The sequence below is a fragment of the Sebastes umbrosus genome, chromosome 17, assembly GCF_015220745.1.
Source record: "Sebastes umbrosus isolate fSebUmb1 chromosome 17, fSebUmb1.pri, whole genome shotgun sequence".
NCBI lineage: Eukaryota > Metazoa > Chordata > Actinopteri > Perciformes > Sebastidae > Sebastes > Sebastes umbrosus.
The window spans coordinates 3,536,471-3,556,299 of NC_051285.1; the positions used below are offsets into that span (position 1 = coordinate 3,536,471).

The 19,829-nt window shown below is 34.2% G+C and overlaps 1 protein-coding gene, 1 long non-coding RNA gene and 1 other non-coding gene across 5 annotated transcripts; 1 reads left to right on the forward strand and 2 right to left on the reverse strand.

Moving 5' to 3' along the window:
* Window positions 1-646: 646 nt before the first annotated feature.
* On the reverse strand, window positions 647-4,355 carry LOC119475951. Its single transcript, XR_005203928.1, has 3 exons — window positions 4,244-4,355; window positions 2,204-2,277; window positions 647-790 (listed from the first exon to the last, which is right to left on the reverse strand). It is a non-coding gene; the product is annotated as an uncharacterized LOC119475951 (long non-coding RNA).
* Window positions 1,418-1,489, forward strand: trnad-guc. The gene has a single exon. It is a non-coding gene; the product is annotated as a tRNA-Asp (tRNA).
* A 2,795-nt stretch (window positions 4,356-7,150) lies between the features above and the next one.
* LOC119475818 (heterogeneous nuclear ribonucleoprotein A/B-like) lies at window positions 7,151-15,470 on the reverse strand. Of its 3 annotated transcripts, none has more exons than XM_037748875.1 (9): window positions 15,316-15,470; window positions 13,506-13,767; window positions 12,619-12,787; window positions 12,317-12,475; window positions 11,609-11,740; window positions 10,305-10,383; window positions 9,670-9,816; window positions 8,942-9,032; window positions 7,151-8,083 (listed from the first exon to the last, which is right to left on the reverse strand). In XM_037748875.1, exons 2-8 carry the CDS (start codon window positions 13,739-13,741, stop codon window positions 8,962-8,964), a joined length of 993 nt encoding a protein of 330 aa, XP_037604803.1. In that variant the 5' UTR covers window positions 13,742-13,767; window positions 15,316-15,470; the 3' UTR covers window positions 7,151-8,083; window positions 8,942-8,961. The 3 variants fall into 3 exon arrangements, with proteins under 3 accessions (XP_037604803.1, XP_037604802.1, XP_037604801.1); XM_037748874.1 differs by having other exon boundaries at window positions 8,952-9,032; window positions 10,269-10,383; XM_037748873.1 differs by having other exon boundaries at window positions 10,269-10,383.
* Window positions 15,471-19,829: the final 4,359 nt, after the last annotated feature.

Below are 19,829 nucleotides of genomic sequence, written 5' to 3' on the forward strand. Positions count from 1 at the left end.
TGTCTGTTGGATTAAATTCTTCATCTTATTATTATTATTATTATTATTATTATTATTATTAATGTTGTATTTTGAGGATTCCTCATTCTGTTAAAACGCTGTAAATGTTTGGTTTAATGAATTTATGTTCCAGGTGTCACGTCTGCCATTTTGTCTGTGTGTGAGCAGGAGGTTGTGACAATCTCACATCTGGATGTTGGGATGAACAAAATACATGTATTTAAAACATTAAAACTGAAGCCATCGGTCAATAAAGAACTAACAACAAAAGGCTTCGGAAATCATCCTTAAAGGCTACAGCAACTTATGGAAGATTTAAAATTAGGGCTGTCAAAGTTAAAGTGATAATAACACATTAACGCAAATTTGTTTTAACGCCACTAATTTCTTTAACGCATTAACACAACTTGGGATTTTTAGGTTGTAGCGGGCTCTGTCTTCATGTTGATAAGAGTATTAAATACTTGCCAAATCTCCCTTTAAGGTACATTTCGAACAGATAAGATAAGATGAGAGAACAAATAAATTAATTGAAGTACAATACACAGTGTTATATGTATTTCCATTTATATATGCATTTACTGTGTATTAATTAAATCACAAAAACATGTTAAAAAGACATTTATTTATCTTTTAGTCTTTGATAACTTTCCATAAAAAGTAAATACATATTACAAATAATAAATATTATAAGTATTGTATTATTTCCCCCTTGTTTTATTGGTTTTTAAATCTTCCGTAAACCTCAGACTGAAGGAGGAGGACCCCCCCTGCTGGTCAAACGGCTGCACTGTGAAAGTGTAGAGGATGTAAAATCACTTATTTGTCAATAAATAAGAAAGAAATGCTAAAATTCTAAATAAATAGTGCAATTAATTTAAAAAATAATAAATAGACCTAAATAAATGCTGAAAAAAAACCAACAAAATAAATTAGATAATAGATAAATATGTTAATTATAAAATATAAGGATAAATATAGTTCAGAATTAAATGATTAGATGCATAATTTAACAAATAATAATAATAATGTATTAATAAATAAATCTTGGTTACTCATTTGGACATTAATTCATATTATGATTTTTTCATATATATTTCTGTATGTAAATTATACGTTTTATACTACGTCTACTTTTATTCATTTATTTATTTCTGTATTTTTGTGTCTGCATGTATAATGGATAGAAATAATAAAAAAAATAGCAAATCTTGATTTGTAGAAGTGTAAAAATACATGTATTCATCTTTTTTCCATTTGTTTATGCATTTTATTATTTATATATCTTTATTTAAGCTTTAATTATTTTATTCTAGCCTGTATTATCAACTATATTAGATATGTATATGTGTATATATATGTATATGTGTATATGTACAGTTATAAAATTACACCTCACAAAACCATATATATCCCTTCCTCGTTAGTATAGTGGACAGTATCTCCGCCTGTCACGCGGAAGACCGGGGTTCGATTCCCCGACGGGGAGTACTTTTTTGTTTTCTCTGCTAGTATTTTTCACTACACTTGTTTAGGTATGCAAGTTGTTTAGTAGTTCTGACCACATTTGTATTTTCTACAACATATCCTAAAAAAGCGTTCATAAATGTGGATTTCACACGTTTTCAACTACTTTTAATGCAAATATAAAAGAAAACGTTTGAGCAAAATTACTTTACAACTATTATATATTCAATAATGTTATATTAGTCAGCTAAATGTATTTAAAAGTACTCAAAATGCACCAGAACTGCCCATTTCACACTAATGTATTATAGTAATAGACTATTATTACTGATGCATATACATGTAAGCAGCATTTTACTGTTGTGACAGGTAGAGGTGAAGCTGTTTACCTACTTCAAATACTGTAGGAGCTATTTATTTATTGTTAGTATTTAGTTGTTGTTTTACTTATAATAAGTAGTATTGTTTGATTTATTATTTTAGATGTTTACTTTATTTAGACTTGATTTTTTATAGTGTTTTCTTTTGCTAGTTATCAAAGTATTGTTTGTAAGTGTGTGTATCACCAAGTATCGTGATAGTATCGAATCAGGAGATATGTGTATCATCCCAGCCCTACCAGTTACAATAGTGAAATGCTGCGTACATGTTTATGCATCAGTAATAATAATCTAATGAGCAAACAGACAAGAATTAAAGACATTATTAAGATTTTGTATGTGACTCAAATACTTACTTTAAGCTCTCTGTGAAACTGCCGGCTGCAGCGGGTGGTTGACTGGGCTCTGCAGACGTCTCAGGATAGCGCCTCTGTGACAATGCATAGAATAATATATATAAAACATTTCATTATTATTGACAGTAAGATACAGAAATAATATGACACTTAGCATCTACACTGTAGTCCTTGATGTCGCAAACAGTTTCTTTCCCTGGGCCATACAGACACTGAAAAAACAATAAATCTGTGCAATATTAATACACTGAATGTGAAATACATTGGTCTGTGCAATATATCCTTGATGCAATATACACCTCAAGTGCAACTACCTTTTTTTACATTTTATTTATTACAGCCACTCTACCTATTTTACAAGTGCAATTACCTCTGTTTACATTACATCTTGTTTTATATTTTATACTTCTAGTGTCTGTTTATATTTATTTATTACATTTACTTCACCTGTTTTATTTGCTGTATAACTGTGTGTGTGTTTTACCTGTTATATGTTTTATCTGCCTCGTTTTGTCTTGTCAAGTATTTGCTTTAAAGCACTGACCAGAAGTGGCAACTGTGAATCTCGTTATATTTAATACGATGACAATAAAGCTTTCTTTTCTATTCTATTCTATTCTATTCTATTCTATTCTATTCTATTCTATTCTATTCTATTCTATTCATAGCTATATATGTAACATCCGTGGTGGTTTAACACTACCATAGGAAGGAATTAAATAGAAAGAGGTTTAGGGCAGTCTAGCGTAATTTGGGGCCGACGCAGGGTTCGAGGGTTCGATCCCCCGACGGGGAGAGGCCTTTTTTTTCTACAAACTATGGTACGGTAAAAGTCGTAATATTACGAGAATAAAGTCATAACTTTACTAGAAAAAAAATCGTAATACAACTAGAATAAATTCATAACTTACGAGAAAAAAAGTCATAATATAAAAAATTAAAAAAATTAAAATAACACGTACAATTACTACTTTATAATATTCTAACTTTATTCTCAGATTTATTTATTTATTCCCTCAATGTGGCTCTAACACTGCAGCGTACAATGATAAATAAAAATGAAAATGTAAACAAAGAAACAGTTATTCATTTCAACTAATTTGTTTTATAAATCTGCATGTGGCTCCGAAGCTGCAGACTGAGTTAATTAGTAAGTTAATTAGTTAGTTAGTCTAGTTAGTTAATTCGTTAATTAGTAAGTTAATTAGTTAGTTAGTCTAGTTAGTTAATTAGTTATTAGTAGGTTAATTAGTTAGTAAGTTAGTTAGTTAATTAGTAAGTTAATTAGTTAGTTAGTCTAGTTAGTTAATTAGTTATTAGTAGGTGAATTAGTTAGTAAGTTAGTTAGTTAATTAGTAAGTTAATTAGTTAGTTAGTCTAGTTAATTAATTAGTAAGTTAATTAGTTAGTTAGTCTAGTTAGTTAATTAGTTATTAGTAGGTGAATTAGTTAGTAAGTTAGTTAGTTAATTAGCAAGTTAATTAGTTAGTTAGTCTAGTTAGTTAATTATTAAGTTAATTAGTTAGTTAGTCTAGTTAGTTAATTATTAAGTTAATTAGTTAGTTAGTCTAGTTAGTTAATTAGTTATTAGTAGGTTAATTAGTTAGTAAGTTAGTTAGTTAATTAGTAAGTTAATTAGTTAGTTAGTCTAGTTAGTTAATTAGTTATTAGTAGGTTAATTAGTTAGTAAGTTAGTTAGTTAATTAGTAAGTTAATTAGTTAGTTAGTTAATTAGTTATTAGTAGGTTAATTAGTTAGTAAGTTAGTTAGTTAATTCGTAAGTTAATTAGTTAGTTAGTCTAGTTAGCTCGCTAATTAAACTTTGAGCCGCCATCAAACACAACAATATGACTGATCGTCATTCTCAACCTACCGTGGCTAACAGGCGAGCTAACACTAGCTAACGTTAGCATGAACTACCGTTATATAAAGTTAACTACTGTTAAACGTTACTGTCTAACGTTAGCTAGCTAAAGGCGGAGCTTTAGCAAACTACATTAAGTTGACATGACTGCCAAAGTGTTGATTTACCTGACTTACCTAAGTTCAGGTGTAGCGCCTCACCTGCGTCCATCTTCACGGCCAGGTGCTGCCAGAGACAACCTAGCACTGCGGTCACAGTTAGTCCCGCCCTACTCGGCCTCTGATTGGCTAGTACTCGTTGCCATCGTTGCTCGGATTGGTTAGAAATAGGATCAATATCAGTGTAAGCCAATCAGAGGCAGACCAGGGCGGGTCATGCCTTCACCATTGTAATAAATAAAATATCAAATTATTAAAAATTCTTTATGGATAATTATTAATAAAAAATAAGTGTTTCCGCCCGGTTTCGAACCGGGGACCGGTTATATTCAGATCTAATGAATATATTATATATAATATATAATATATAATATATATTATATATATAAATATAAAATATATATAATAACAAATAACAATTTACTCCCCAATTTACTTAACCTGAGGAAGCAGGAGGCCCAATGCTGAATATTTTTATTTATCAATAACAATAACAATATATATATATATATATATTATATTACACATTATATATATATATTATAAATAAAATATTGATATATATATTATATATATGTTATATATAATATATATATGTATTATATATAGTAATATATTAGATATAATATATACATATATAATTTATATATATATAATAACAAATAACAAGCACCAATTTACTTAACCTGAGGAAGCAGGAGGCCCAACGCTGAATATTTTTATTTATCAATAACAATAACAATAACAATAATATATATATATATATATATATATATATTATATTATACATTATATATATATTATAAATAAAATATTGATATATATATTATATATATATTATATATAATATATATATGTATTATATATAGTAATATATTAGATATAATATATACATATATAATTTATATATATATAATAACAAATAACCAGCGCCAATTTACTTAACCTGAGGAAGCAGGAGGCCCAATGCTGACACACGGGAACATGTCGACACAGAAGGGTCCGAGTCGGCTGGTGGGTTCAAACCTTCAACCCTCCTGCTGTGAGGCGACAGTGCTCTAACTCTTTGGGACAGAACATTTTAATTTTTAAAGTGTAAAGCTGCTGTCTGTTTATGCTAAATTACACTGGAGCATAACTACTATCAAAGAAGCAAAGAGACGAAACTCTGACAAAATACAATGGTGATTGAGCCCACTGATGAAAATATAGCAATATTTATATATTTAAAAGTATCATAGGCTTGGTGCCTGTGGGGACATTACTGGAAAGAAAATGCTGCATTACAGTTTTTCTCCGTTGTATATGCAAAAAAAATGAATACAATCCTAAAAAATAGAATTTCTCTATTGTATTTCTATGCTCACGTATCAAAAAGAAAAAGACTACAAATTGCTACTCTGAGCACAATTGTTTTCACGCAAACCAGGACTGAAATTTTAAAGGACTGCCACTTTAATGTCCGCAGGTAAACTCAAAGAACATATATTGCCAAGAAGTGAAAGTCAATTGTTGGTCCCATTGCAACGTCGGCGCCACTTTGAATTAAAAGCGACAACCAGACGCCAGTAAAACATCCACCTATAAAGTGCCATACAAAAGTACAACAACATTTTCTCTATTCTACCAAAATGGCCTGTGTTGAACAATAAGGTATTATAAATATAATAAGCGTTTTCAGTCCAAAATGGCGGCAGTGGATGTTGTCAAAAAACATTGGAGTTTCGTATCTTTTGCTTCTTTCAGTCAGTATTATTTTGTCTAAACTTGAGGAAATAACTATGATGCTGATATTTACTCCATATCTGCAGTCCTGCACGTATAATGATTTGTGTGATCCAACCACTCTTACACCAAAATTTCCACTTTAACCCTCTGAGACTCTTGTTTTTGTCTTGGTGTGAACCTGAAGATTCATTTGAGATGCAGCTCAGCACTGTGTGTCAAGTTGTTCTATTCATAATTCAGAAATAAACATTAATTAATCAATTAAAATAAATTGTAAAAGTGTATAAGGGTTTAAAGCATTATGATTTAAGTATATGAGGGTAATGATGGAAACTGCTCAGAAACCCCCTTATTTTCAATCTAGCTAGGAAAGCCATCCATCCTCTGAATGCTCTAGGTCTCTAGTTTGTGGTTGTATAGTTTCATGAGGCTGTGATTATCCTAGAGGTCACCACAGGTCATTTTATACAGTGAGTTCATGTTTCACTACAATGAAATGTCTCCTATGGGGACTAACATCATCACACATGAATACAACTGGCCTCATTGGATCCACAAGAGTCTCAGCTTCACAGTGATACCCAATTTATGTAATTCAAGATTGTTTAGGGACCCCAGGATGCATAAATATTCAAATACACCATTTTAGAATATGCAAAAATAACATTTATACTGCATTCATAAATACTGCATGGTTTTTGCCCGAAACTGATTATCATAAAGTGGTTATGTCTGTAAAGGGGAGACTTGTGGGTACCCATAGAACCCATTTTCATTCACATATTTGGAGTTCAGAGGTCAAGGGATCCCTGTGAAAACGACCATGCCAGTTTTTCCCTCACCAAAATTTAGTTTGACAGGGTTACCATTGGATTCCTCATGGTTTCTAGTTTCATATGATATCTGTACCTTCACTCTAGCTTTAAACCTGCTACAACCTCTGAAAGTCAGTAAAGTCGGTCGGGATCGCGGGTCTCAGGGGTTAATAAGAGTTTTGAATTTTGCAAAGTCATACGTCCTGGCATCCCGAAGGATCCTCAGAACTTTAAACTTGTAGTTTTGTGGACAGGAATAATTTCCCTGTCCACAAAACGGCATGTTTGAACACAAGAATTAACAAAAAGCTACCGTTTTCCAATTCTTCAGGACACGGATCATAATTAACAGTAACATTAAGCATTAGAAATACACAGAAAATTACAAACGAGAATGTTTATTACTAATAAATTGCCAGAGACACTAGCTGAGGAGACTCCAGTGGCCTGAAGTCTGTCCAGAAAAACAAAAATAAAAAACTATGCAGACATTTAACTTCAAAGCGGTTACTTCTAAAAACCAGTGACACTTGACAAACACAAACTAAACCAGCATAGAAACTTAAACAGTTTGCTTGTTATGTAAAAGGTATGTCGATTTAACAGGAAGTCATGCCACAGTTGCATGTGGCCAAATAATTTTCCCTCCATTACATCCCACACATCTGTATGCTTTCAGATGTCTGGTGAAATTCCTGGAAGAAAGAAGCGTGCAGGCAGTCGTTTCAGATCTAAGGAATTATAACTAAAAATCATCTTGATACACTTGATTCCATGTAAAGGGGGGAAAAATACCAGAGGTGTCATATGAAGGATTGTGAAACACAATTCCTTCATTACAGATCAAAAGACCAAGATATCTATGTTGACAACTGAATTTGAATCCTAAACCCATTCAACAACTTCTTAATCTTCCACCCCGAAAACCTGGAAGCATCAGAACCAAAAAAAATTACTGAAAACTGTTTATTTTGTCAAAAAAGCTCCTTTACAGCGCCAAGATTTTCAAGCTGTAAAGCCAGCAAACATGTAAAATACAAGCCTTACAATACATTAGAATCAAAACGGGTACCAAAAAGTACAGTAAAAATTACACTTCCATTGATGGAAATGTGGAAGGGGGAAGAAAAAAAAAAGAACACCAAAGGGAAAAGTAAAACCTAAAAATGATAGGATTAAAAAAAAAAAAAAGAAAAAAAAAAAGGAAAAGTTACATTTCGGATGTTTTCTGTACAAATGGTCTTCTGTCATAAAAGAGGTTGAGTCATGCCCAGTGCGTCCATCCAGCCGTCGGTCTCACTGGATCACTGGAGTCCTGAGGGACGACACACAACTTCAGTCACACCTTTTTAAACCTAAACACTTCACATGCTCCCAAGATTTCAGAAAAATATATATAATCCTACTACAGCTGTCAAAGTTAACGCAATAAGAAAGCAAATTCGTTTTAACTTCTTTAATGCAATCAATCATTCGGAGGTTGTAGTCAAATATGTGAATGAAAATGGGCTCTATGGGTACCCACAAGTCTCCCCCTTTACAGACATGCCCACTTTATGATAATCACATGCAGTTTGGGTCAAGTCATAGTCAAGTCAGCCATGACGTAAAAAATGTGCTCATATTTTTATTGTTCAAAATGTACCTCAAAGGGAGTTTTGTCAAGTATTTAATACTGTTATCAACACGGGAGTGGACCAATATGCTGCTTTATGCAAATGTATGTATATATTTATTATTGGAAATCAATTTTAACAACACAAAACAATGACAAATAATGTCCAGAAACCCTCACAGGTACTGCATTTAGCATAAAACTGAGCCTGCTACAAACAAAAAAATGCAAGTTCGTTAAAGAAATAAGTGGCGTTATTTGCATTATCTTTGACAGCCCCAATTTAAATACATTATCTTGGGCTTAGAGAAACCAGGACGGACATTTTCCACCATTTTAAAGACCAAACAATTAATCTAGATAATAATTGGAAGATGGATAATGAAAATAATAGTCACAACCTTAAAAAAAAATAGAAACTTCATCCACTAATTAATATTTTGCCCCCAAAATGTACAAAATGACCCAGTTTTTAAAGACAGTGGGGCCAAAACTGACCCTGAATTTCTTTTTTTAAATTTCCTACACTGACTGTCAGTAGTTCTAGCCACGGCGTACCTTGCGCTACCATGTGATCATCAGTATGGCTTGTAGCCGGTCTGGTGTGTCCCCCGTCTTGGAGTTTTCCCGTAGCTGCCGTTGCCCTGGTCTGTGGGTCAGAGAGAAGAGACGGGTCAGATTCAGACCCTCAGCAGGCAGCAAAGACACAGCACTATACAACCATATATTATTATTCACTTTATTCCTGAGAGTGAGAGGAGTTGTTGGATATCAATCTCAGAATAAACTGGAGTCGTGGGCTGCCAGCGATGGTCAATGAGCACAGGTATTGGTATCTGTACAGGCTGGACTGTACCAAACCTGGCAGCCCTACTGATATGACAAGACTTCTGGAAGCTGCAGTCCCTGCATACCGGCTGCTGTTCACCAAGATAAACCGTTACACCACCTACACCCTCCAAAATGACTAATTCTCACTGTCTGTAGGGGGATTTTTTCCACATTGAAGAACGCCAGGATAGCCGATTCCTCCAGCTTTACATCTTTATACTGAGCTATGTTAAATACATCCATACTGAAACCTCACAGACATGAGACTGGTATTGATTTGTTGGCCAGATGCAACCTTATTCAAATCATAATTATGGGTTTTAAATTTTTAGAAGGATAGTAACCCACTATTGTCTAATCAATACTCAGCATCAGCCTGTACCTTAAGTTTAGGGATCAGTAGAGGAAACTTGGACTTATCACAATACATCAAGTTTGTTGCGTTTTGTACTTACTGTAATCATATCCGGGACCATATCCGTAGTAACCAGAAGAGTAGTCATAGTTGCCATAGCCGCTGTATCCGCCGTAGCCATAGCCTTGGTTACCATATCCCTGGTTCCAGTAGTTTGCATAGCCCTGGTTCCAGCCCTGGCCCTGACCTGAGACACAGAGTTCACATGGCGGCTCAAACAGACTGAAATCTACTTCTCTGACAACTAGAAATTGTGGTTTCTGATTTATTAAGTTCTTGACAGGGTGATGCAGATCTTGCATCCCTGAAGGTGTTTATTTCACAACGATGACCCGCCAGCTGTACTTTATTCCGCTTATTACATAGCCACTAACTTAACAAAATCAATAATTTGACACAAAAATGGTCCTCTAGAGTCTGACATCAGAACTGCGTCCATAGCAACGGTTTGTTATACATAGCAACAGTCTGTTAAAAAAAAAAAAACAGACTGTAGAACGCCATGATGTGATTAACCAATAAGAATCGCGTATTCAACATAGCCGTGTTGTAAAATGTGGTAACCATTATTTTAGTAGTCGAGACCCAGAACGTCCTGCAAAAAACACTAACGGAAGGAAAAGGATTCCCCTTCCTTACCCCCACGGCCCCTGCCTCCCCGGCCACTATAACCACCTCCGCCGCCGCCACCACGTCCTGATCCATACTGCTGCTGCTGGTACACCTCCTTCGGCTGGGCGATCTTCAGCTCACACTGTGGAGGAGACACGAAAAGACACTTGTAATCCTGGGTCTAGGAAAAAAAATCTTAAATGTGAATATGTCCTGGTTTCTCTTCTCCTCTATGACAGTAAACTGAATATCTTTGAGATGTGGACAAAATAAAACATTTGAGGATGTCATCTTGGACTTTGGGAACACTGATCCACATTTTTTAACCATTTTCTGTCATTTTTTATAGACCAAACAACTAATCGATTTATCGAGAAAATAATCAACAGATTAATCCACATGAAAAATAATCGATATTTGCAGCCCTACAAATGTTCTTTGACTAAGTACTTTCAGAATGAAACTGCTGACAATGTAGATTTAACCATACTTTTAGCTAATCTATCAACATTGTAGTTGGTCATGGAGGCACATTTTTACACTACGGAGAAGCCTCACTATGAGCATTTCAAATATTATAATATATTTTTAAAAAAGTGTTTTTCCAGCCGTTGCCTGCAAATAATCACATGGCATCTACATTTTGCAGAAATTCATGTTTTTTTGTTAAAATCCAACTTCATGTGTTACTTGACTGTAAAAAGTGCTATCCTGAAAACCACACTCCTCATGATCTTTTGTCAAGTTTATCGATAGTGGGGTTAAGTTGTGAACCATCACAAAGCCGTTTCACAAGCCAGCATTTAGTCCGTTTTAATCAAACTCCGGTGCGGTTCATTTGGTTGGTTGTGAACGCAGTAATCGTACTCTGGTGCGGACCAAAACAACAGGTTTGAGAGGTGGTCTTTAATCATTTCCAAGCAAACCAAAACGCAGGCTGCCTGCGCAGGCATTTGTTGACGAAGATTGACGAAGGTAACCGACAGGTTAACATGAGTGGGAGAGGACTGACTGATGCTTGCTTGACCTCTGGACCAAAGAGAACACAGAATATGATAACGTCCATAAAAATAGTGACATTTGTTAAGTCGAACTGGAGAAGGGATTCACAGTAGATCAGTGCCGAGTCGAAGTGAAAAACTTCAACAGCATCTGTGAAAGTATAATTTTCACTCTGATTCGGACTAAAACAAACTATGGCTGGTGAAAGCGCATTAAGAGACCATGCGGTTACAAGTCACACTGCAGTGTGTCCTGCAAGCGGTAGCTGGAACGGCGATGGATTAGATCCTACAATTTTACAGTTGCAGCAGGACAGTTTCATGAACCACCCAGCTAACTCTGCCGATATAAGTGTGTGTACATACTCTGCCGCCCTGGATGGTGTGGTATTTCTTCTCCAGACACTTCTTGACGCTGGCTTCATCTTTGTACGTGATGAAGATGAAACCCCTCCTTTTCTTCGATTTGGGATCGATGGGAAGCTCAATGGTTTCGATCTGGAAGGAGAAGAGGAAGGAGATGCTTGTTAAAATGTTTGATAAAAACAATACATATTTATGAAACTTAACACGCCATTGATGGAGCAGATTTCTTGTACTCGTAGTTTTATTGGCAGACCAAAACATAGTCTGTACCAAACTAAAGTTTACTACAGTAATTCAAATCACAAGCCCAACGTTGATGTTCAACATTTCTAAATTCTGACGTACATTATTTTGACATAACATTTTCCAAATGATTGCTGTGTGTCATTTTAAATGACAAATAAAATAGAATTCCCCCATTCAGTACAGATGAGGCTGACTTCAGACGATTTTGTCTGTGATTGACAGAATTTCTGAAAAAAAGAGTGAAAAGCCTGACCTCACTTCAATCAGCCACTTGTAAATTAGCCAGTATCTTAATTAGCAATTAAGCTCAGGGACTGGATCAATTAGATAACATGGCTGTGTGACATTCATAAGATTCAGAATTCTGTATCAGAGAAATGCATGTGCCTAAATGGGAGTTATCAAACGACCTCCAGCTCCATTAAACTACAATTTAATTAGGCTCTGTGTAGTAAAACTGACCTCTCCGAAGGCCCCGAAGTATTCCCTGATAGCGTCCTCGGTGGCCTCAGGGTTCAAACCCCCGACAAAGATCTTCTTGACGGGCTCCTTCTTCATGGCCATCGCCTTCTTGGGGTCGATTGGACGTCCGTCCAGTCTGTGTTCCTTCTGCTCCAGCACCTGCAGACGCACATGTGTTATTATCATCATAGTTAGCATGGAGCGCCAACACGCACAGCAACGATGGATCAAAAGCCTGGAAACATCCTCCCTGTGACATCATGTTATCATCTACAGAAGTGACTGTAATCCGAGTGACGCACCTTTTCCACGCTGGCGGCCTCTTTGAAGAGAACGAAGCCAAAGCCTCGGGACCGGCCAGTGTTGGAGTCCATCTTGATGGTGCAGTCTGACACCTCGCCGAACTTACTGAAGTAATCCTTCAGGTCCTTTTTACTCGTGTCCCAACTGAGGCCGCCCACGAACATTTTACTGCAAAAATATGAAGACACATTGCTGTTAATCTCTTCCTTTTCTTCCACAGGTAGCCTTAACTGTTACGGAATATAAAGCGTACTATTTTTGGCTGCGATAGAGGATGCTGCAGTTTCAGGACTGCATTTCTAGGACCCCAGTTAGAAATAGCCTACGTGAAATCATAAACTATTACAAAACTACTTAGTAATGTTTAGGAAAGAAAAGATCATATATAGATTATTTAAACTTAATTAAAATGGTAAAACAGTGATTAGTATTACACAAACATACACTGAAGTAGGGCTGACCCAAATGCTTCGAAGCTTTGACCGTTGCCATGGTAATCAACCTCCAAATCGGTCTTCGAATGTTTTGTTTTTTTATGTATAAGTATGTAATAATAATGTTTAAATCCCAAATAGCCCATGAAATAAGGATCCCAGAGCATTATTCATATTCAACATTACTTATTATTAGTTATTCTCAGGTGGATATCACTTTCTTGTGTTTGGAGGCGTGTGTGTGTAGAGTAGTGCAGCAGTGGCACTGTCCCAAAGCTTTGAATATTTCTCACAGAAGCTTCGAAGCCCCAAAAGAATTGATATTTGGGACAACCCTACACTGAAGACAATAAGCTTTGCAAAAAACTACGGACATATGCGGTCCTAGGACTGTGGTCCTGAAACTGCAGCTTCCTCTATTGCAGGAACATGCTACTCTACTAAACACTCACCCAGCATCCTCCTCTCCTTTGCTGGCGTCAATCTTGCCTCCATCTGCGCCGTTGTCCTGGCCCTCCGCGATATCTTGGATGTCCTGGATTTCCAGGCCGTCCTGGTCCTGGTTGTCCAGGCAGTCGTCCTCTCCGGCCATCAGCTCCTGCTCCTGCTCAGCTCCGTTCTGGTCGTCCTCTCCCTCATTGCCGTTCTGGTCCGAAGTCTCCATGAGGAGATTATCAGCGTCTGCCATTCTGACGGTGGGCTCTTCGAAAAAGACTGAGATAGAAGAAGACAAAAGTTTAGGATGCAGAAGCAAACAAAGTCTCACAGAGCATGTACAAATAATTTCATCATGAGCAGCACTGTGCAAGGTATTGATTGCGTTGTGGAGGGATATGGCTGGCAACAAATAAAATTAAGATGTTTTTGTCTTTATTATAATACTAATTTCCCCCAAATAATTTTATTAATTTAAGTAATATTGCAGAAAAGCAACAGAGACCTTCAGGTCTGGAGCAAGAGAGCAGTTGTTAATCCAATCTTGCATAACACTGCACTGTGCAAGGTCTGATTGAATGAATGAAATAAAATTAAGATGTTTTGTCTTTATTATAATGCTAATTTCCCCCAAATAATATTATTAATTTAAGTAATATTGCAGAAAAAGCAACAAACACTGAACTCTGAAATCTTCAGGTCTGGAGCAAGAGAGCAGATGTTAATCCAATCTTGCATAACACATTCAAATTTTGCATTTATCTGTATTATATGCAATGTTTTGTCTTTTATCTGGACCCTTTAGTTATTTTTGCTTGCTTTAAATAACAACATGCAGTTAAAAATCGTGCAGGCTAATAGAAACTTACACTAACTACGACACATTGTTCTTGTTTCTTCATATACTTTGACCATTTTTGTAGTCACACAACTATCTTAACGTAAATATTGCAGCAGAAAATAAAATAAAGATATTTTGTCTTTATTATAATACTATTTTTCCCCAAATAATATTATTAATTTAAAGTAATATTGCAGAAAAGCAACAAACACACTTCAGGTCTGCAGCAAGAGAGCTGTTAATCCAATCTTGCATAACACATTCAAATTCAGCATTTATCTGTATTAAATGCAATGTTTTGTGTTTTATTTGCACCCTTTGTCTGTAATAAAGTTAGAGTATAAAGTTACTTGCAGTTAAACATCGTGCAGGCTAACAGAAAGCTACAACAGCTAAGACACATTGTTCTTGTTTCTCTGCATATCTTGACCATATTCTTCTTTATTTACCATCTTAACATCAATATTAAAGCAGTAAATGCAATGCACACTGTTGCATGTTTGCATGCACGTTTAAGAGGCTTTATTAAGTAACATAAAGATGCATTAACCCAGCATGAATCTCAGTATATTCATGTGTTTCAAGCGGACCGCGCTTTGCTCGGTTGCCGCTCAGGATGGGGATGCAGAGCAGGCCATGCTGCTAACAACTAGCAGCTAAAGCATGATAAACATGATTAAAATAAGCATTTACATTAAAGTTAGCTCAACTAACACAATCCCATTTAAAGCATACATGCACAATGTGTTTAACTTCAACAACAACACGTGATTAACGCATTCAAATCAGCGTGATGACCGCGTTGTTAGCATCACTGTGGCTAACACACTGAGCTAACAACCGTTATGCTAACAAAAACACACACTTTAATAATAAAAACAGAGTTATAATAAACATCGCAGTGACATCATACCTCTTTGGAAAGATCATACACTCCCTTATCTGTATTTAGAGGGAGTTATAGTAACAAAAGAAAGCGTGCTTACTTGTTTTAGAGGGAAGATTTACCGGAGACGCCGACTCGACTCTCACTGCTCAAAATGGACTCTCTCCAAATTCGCCGCTAACGCGTGGCAACATATATATGACCGGATGTGAGCTGCGGGTTGGGGGACGTCACAGTGAGAGCGGCTGTGATTGGATGCGCGGCTCTGGAGTGTGAATGAAGGCGGGATAATATTGGCTGATTTCGCTCTGACGCAAGTTCGGAACCGGAATACAGCCATCTCCATCCCAAATGTCCTCATTGCTCTTCCTAACAAAACAAAAAAAAGCAATGAAAACAATTAATGTATGCAATATCTTTAAGGTTTTTAAGTGGAATTATTGTCATTTTTTTATTATTATTATTATTATTTTTTTTATTGTGTTTTTAATTATTTTATGTTGGTTTTGTTTCATTTCTGTTGTCCTTTAATGTTTATCACAGCTCTTTGTTTATGTTTTCTCTATACTTCTTTTGTATGTAAATGTTTTTAATGTTTTCTGCTGTTACTATGTATACTGTCATTTTTAAATAATAATAATAATAACAAAAAAATTGCATTTTTTCCTTATAAATCTAAAAATTCAAATCCAAATAAATTATTAATCCAAAAAAAGACTAATTTCTTTGTATTTATGAAAGAAAATGAATTATATTTGTCAACAATTTCTTCCTCACAAAACAAAAAAGCAATGAAAACAATTAATGTATGCAATATCTTTAAGGTTTTTAAGTGGAATTATTGTCTTTTTTTTATTAGTATTTATTTTATTTTATTTTTCTATTATATTATATATATTTTTCTGTTGTCCTTTTATGTTTGGCACATCTCTTTGTTTATGTTTTCTCTATGCTTCTTTTGTTTGTAAATGTTTTTAATGTTTTCTGCTGTTGCTATGTATACTGTCATTTTTAAATAATAATAATAATTTAAAAAAACAGGTAATATCGAGCCTCTGTAATATAGAAATATTATAATTGGTTGCCATGATTACAGTGACAAAGACAGTAATTTCTTATAAATCTAAAAATCCAAATCCAAATAAATTGTTAATCCAAAAAAAAGACTAATTTCTTTGTATTTATGAAAGAAATGGAATTATATCTGTCAACAATTTCTTCCTCACAAAACAAAAAAAGCAATGAAAACAATGAATGTATGCAATATCTTTAAGGTTTTTAAGTGGAATTATTGTCATTTTTTTATTATTATTTATTTTATTTTATTTTTCTATTGTGTTTTTTTTATTTTTTTATGTTGGTTTTGTTTCATTTTTGTTGTCCTTTTATGTTTGGCACAGCTCTTTGTTTATGTTTTTGCTATACTTCTTTTGTATATAAATGTTTTTAATGTTTTCTGCTGTTAATATGTATACTGTCATTTTGAAATAAAAAAAAAATTTAAAAAAATGTCCTTCTTGCTTCCTGTCCTCTCTTGTTTGACATTTAATGATGTTTTTAATCAATGAAACTTCTCTCAAAAGGACATTGTTTATGGACTTGTAATGGACAACAACAAAGATGACTTTCTGGTGAATAAAATTCTCATTCTTAGAAAATTTTATTTGCACAAATCCAAGCATATGAAAGTGAAACCTAGGTTCAATGTGTTTTTTTCTGAGTTTCTTTCTTACATAAAAGCCCTTAAAGTCATGAAAAACAAAAATGCATTGAAACTTAACAATGCATTTTTGTTCAATAAAAAAAAAGAATAACATTTTTTTTGTTCAATAAAAAAAAAAAAAAATATATATATATATATATATATTAATCAATGCTGCAACTGTATATGTGATATTAAATGGTGACTATAGTTCATCTTTTTTTTATTATTTAAAAATGGCAGTATACATAGTAACAGCAGGAAACATTAAAAACATTTACATACAAAAGAAGCATAGCAAAAACATAAACAAAGAGCTGTGATAAACATAAAAGGACAACAGAAATGAAACAAAACCAACATAAAATAAAAACAAAACACAATAAAAAAATAAAAAAATAAATAATTGTTTTGTGAGGAAGAAATTGTTGACAGATACAGAAAAAATGCGTTACTGTCTTTGTCACTGTAACCATAGAAATAAAATGTCTGCTGCAACAGCTTGAGAAGTGAAACAGTTGTTCACTGCAGGGTTTCATCTTTCAGTTTCTATTTCAGTAACAAAGCTTCATGTAACAGTGACCCCCAGCAGACACATGGGCACTGCTTTAGTATTTTTCTTAATTCATTGTATTTTTCTTCTATATTTGTTTTTTGTACACATTTCTTTATATATATTTAATTGTTTTTTCTTCTGTTTAAGTTCCTTGTACAGATTTTTATAGTATTTTTTCAGATTTCTATTCTATTTTTTTCTATTCTATTTTTATGTTTATTGTTCATATTTTTATAGTATTTTGTCATGTTTTTATTGTATTTTCTTGTATTCTATATTTGTGTTTCTTGTACAGATTTCTATAGTGTTCTTTCCTATTTTATTGTATTTTTCTGCTATTCTCTATTTATGTTTCTTGTGCATATTTTATAGTATTTTTCTTATTTCATTGTATTTTTCTGCTCTGTTTCTTGTTCACATTTTTATAGTATTGTTTATATTTCATTGTATTTTTCTTCTATTCTATATTTATGTTTCTTGTACATATTTTTTATAATGTTTTTTTCATATTTTTATTGTATAAATCTTCTATTCTATATTTATTTTTCCTGTACATATTTTATAATATTTTTTCATATTGTATCATATTTTTCTTCTTTATTATGCTTCTTGATTTTTGCAATATATTTTTTATTTTTTACACCAGAGCAAACTCCTTGTATGTGAAATCCTACTTGGCATAAAAAACAATAAAAAAGAGAATAATGTGGGCCTGAAATTAATAAATGTAGTGAAAGCATGTGAGTGTTTGTTTTCTGCTCCCACTGACTGCTTCACCCTGGCAACATACCTGCCAGCCTGAGGCAACAAGTCGAGGCATGACCTGCAGACACGTGCACACGTGCACACACACACACACACACACACACACACACACACACACAAACAGTGTAGCTGTGGAGACGGTTGTGTTTCCAGTAGTGGTCACTTGCAACAACACAGAGTGGTGAGAACTGCAGCGACCACAGGTAGGATCACAGCACTCATCCATCCTCATCATATATACACTTTTTATACAGGACACCACCAATAAAGTTCACTGTAGACTACGTAGACTCTACTGTTGTTTTTCAGGTTGTGTTAATCCAATCATACAGAGGTGGACAGAGCTTTGAGGTCACACTGTGCGGTCGACAAGTCGGCAGAAAAGTTTACTTCATTAGAGCCAAAAAACTCAAACAATGTCTGGATGTTCAACCAGGAGAGTGATATCAATCTTCTCATCCAAGTCTTCCCAGAAAGCGAATTAGATTATTTCCCAAAATGTGAAGTTATTTCTTTAATAGTTGTATTCTGAATGCATTAGTTACTTATTAATACAGTTATATTTTTGTATTTTACATGATGTTTTCACTTCCACTCTAGCATGCGGATGGTCAACTGGTCGAACTCTACATCACTTCAAGTTAAATCCTACATACATTGTGTATCAGTGTGTATTCACTGCAGTGTTACTGGTCCCTGATGGTGGATGCGGTTGGGGTTGCTGTGTAGGCAGTGTTATTAGCTGATTGTTCTTTACACACCAATCACTTACTACACTACCAGTACAACCACCACCACACACAACCGCTCAGCCACATCAGCTTCCAGACTGAGCCATATTTACATTTAGATGTCTCAAGTAGATTACATCGAGCAAAAGTCATCAGAGTACATCTGCTCGTCCCACAGACATGTTGAGATGTTGTACAACATTTTTTTGTGATTGTGAGATCGTCATGATTCATAAGAAATGGGAGGAATGTCAATCGATAAAAATTTTTTAATGCTAGCTATACATAAATAAAAGGGAAAATTAAACAATAAACAAGGTAATCAATATGAAAATAAAGGCGCAAATTAAAACAGAAATATCAGTCACTTTTCGTCAATTAAATGCCTACATTTTAATTTTATTTATTTATTTAATATTTATTTATTTTTTCTGCATTTAATGACATTTATTTATTGAGTCATTTATTTTTTTAATTTATTTTTGTATTTGGCAGGTTCTGTCCTCCATACAATAATACAACTAAGGGTTTACCAAAGTCACCGCCACCAAGGTTGTGCTATGCTACCATAGATACTATTATATTTTCCTTTGTTTCTGCAATATTTTGTCCCATCTCACGGTCCTGTTTTGCAGATCTAAAACTTCTAATTGTAAAGCTCTAACTGTTTTGCTTTTGGGATGAGGAAATTTGTGATTAATTTAACCAAATGCTACCCAGATATGTTTAAAAAGATGAACCATAAAAAGAAATGAAAGAGGAAACACTTTTATAATAACCAGCAGAGCTGACACGGACGCTTTTATTTCTTTTCAATGACAGTTAAATGTTACAGTTCACACTTACTTTAATTTTAAAAA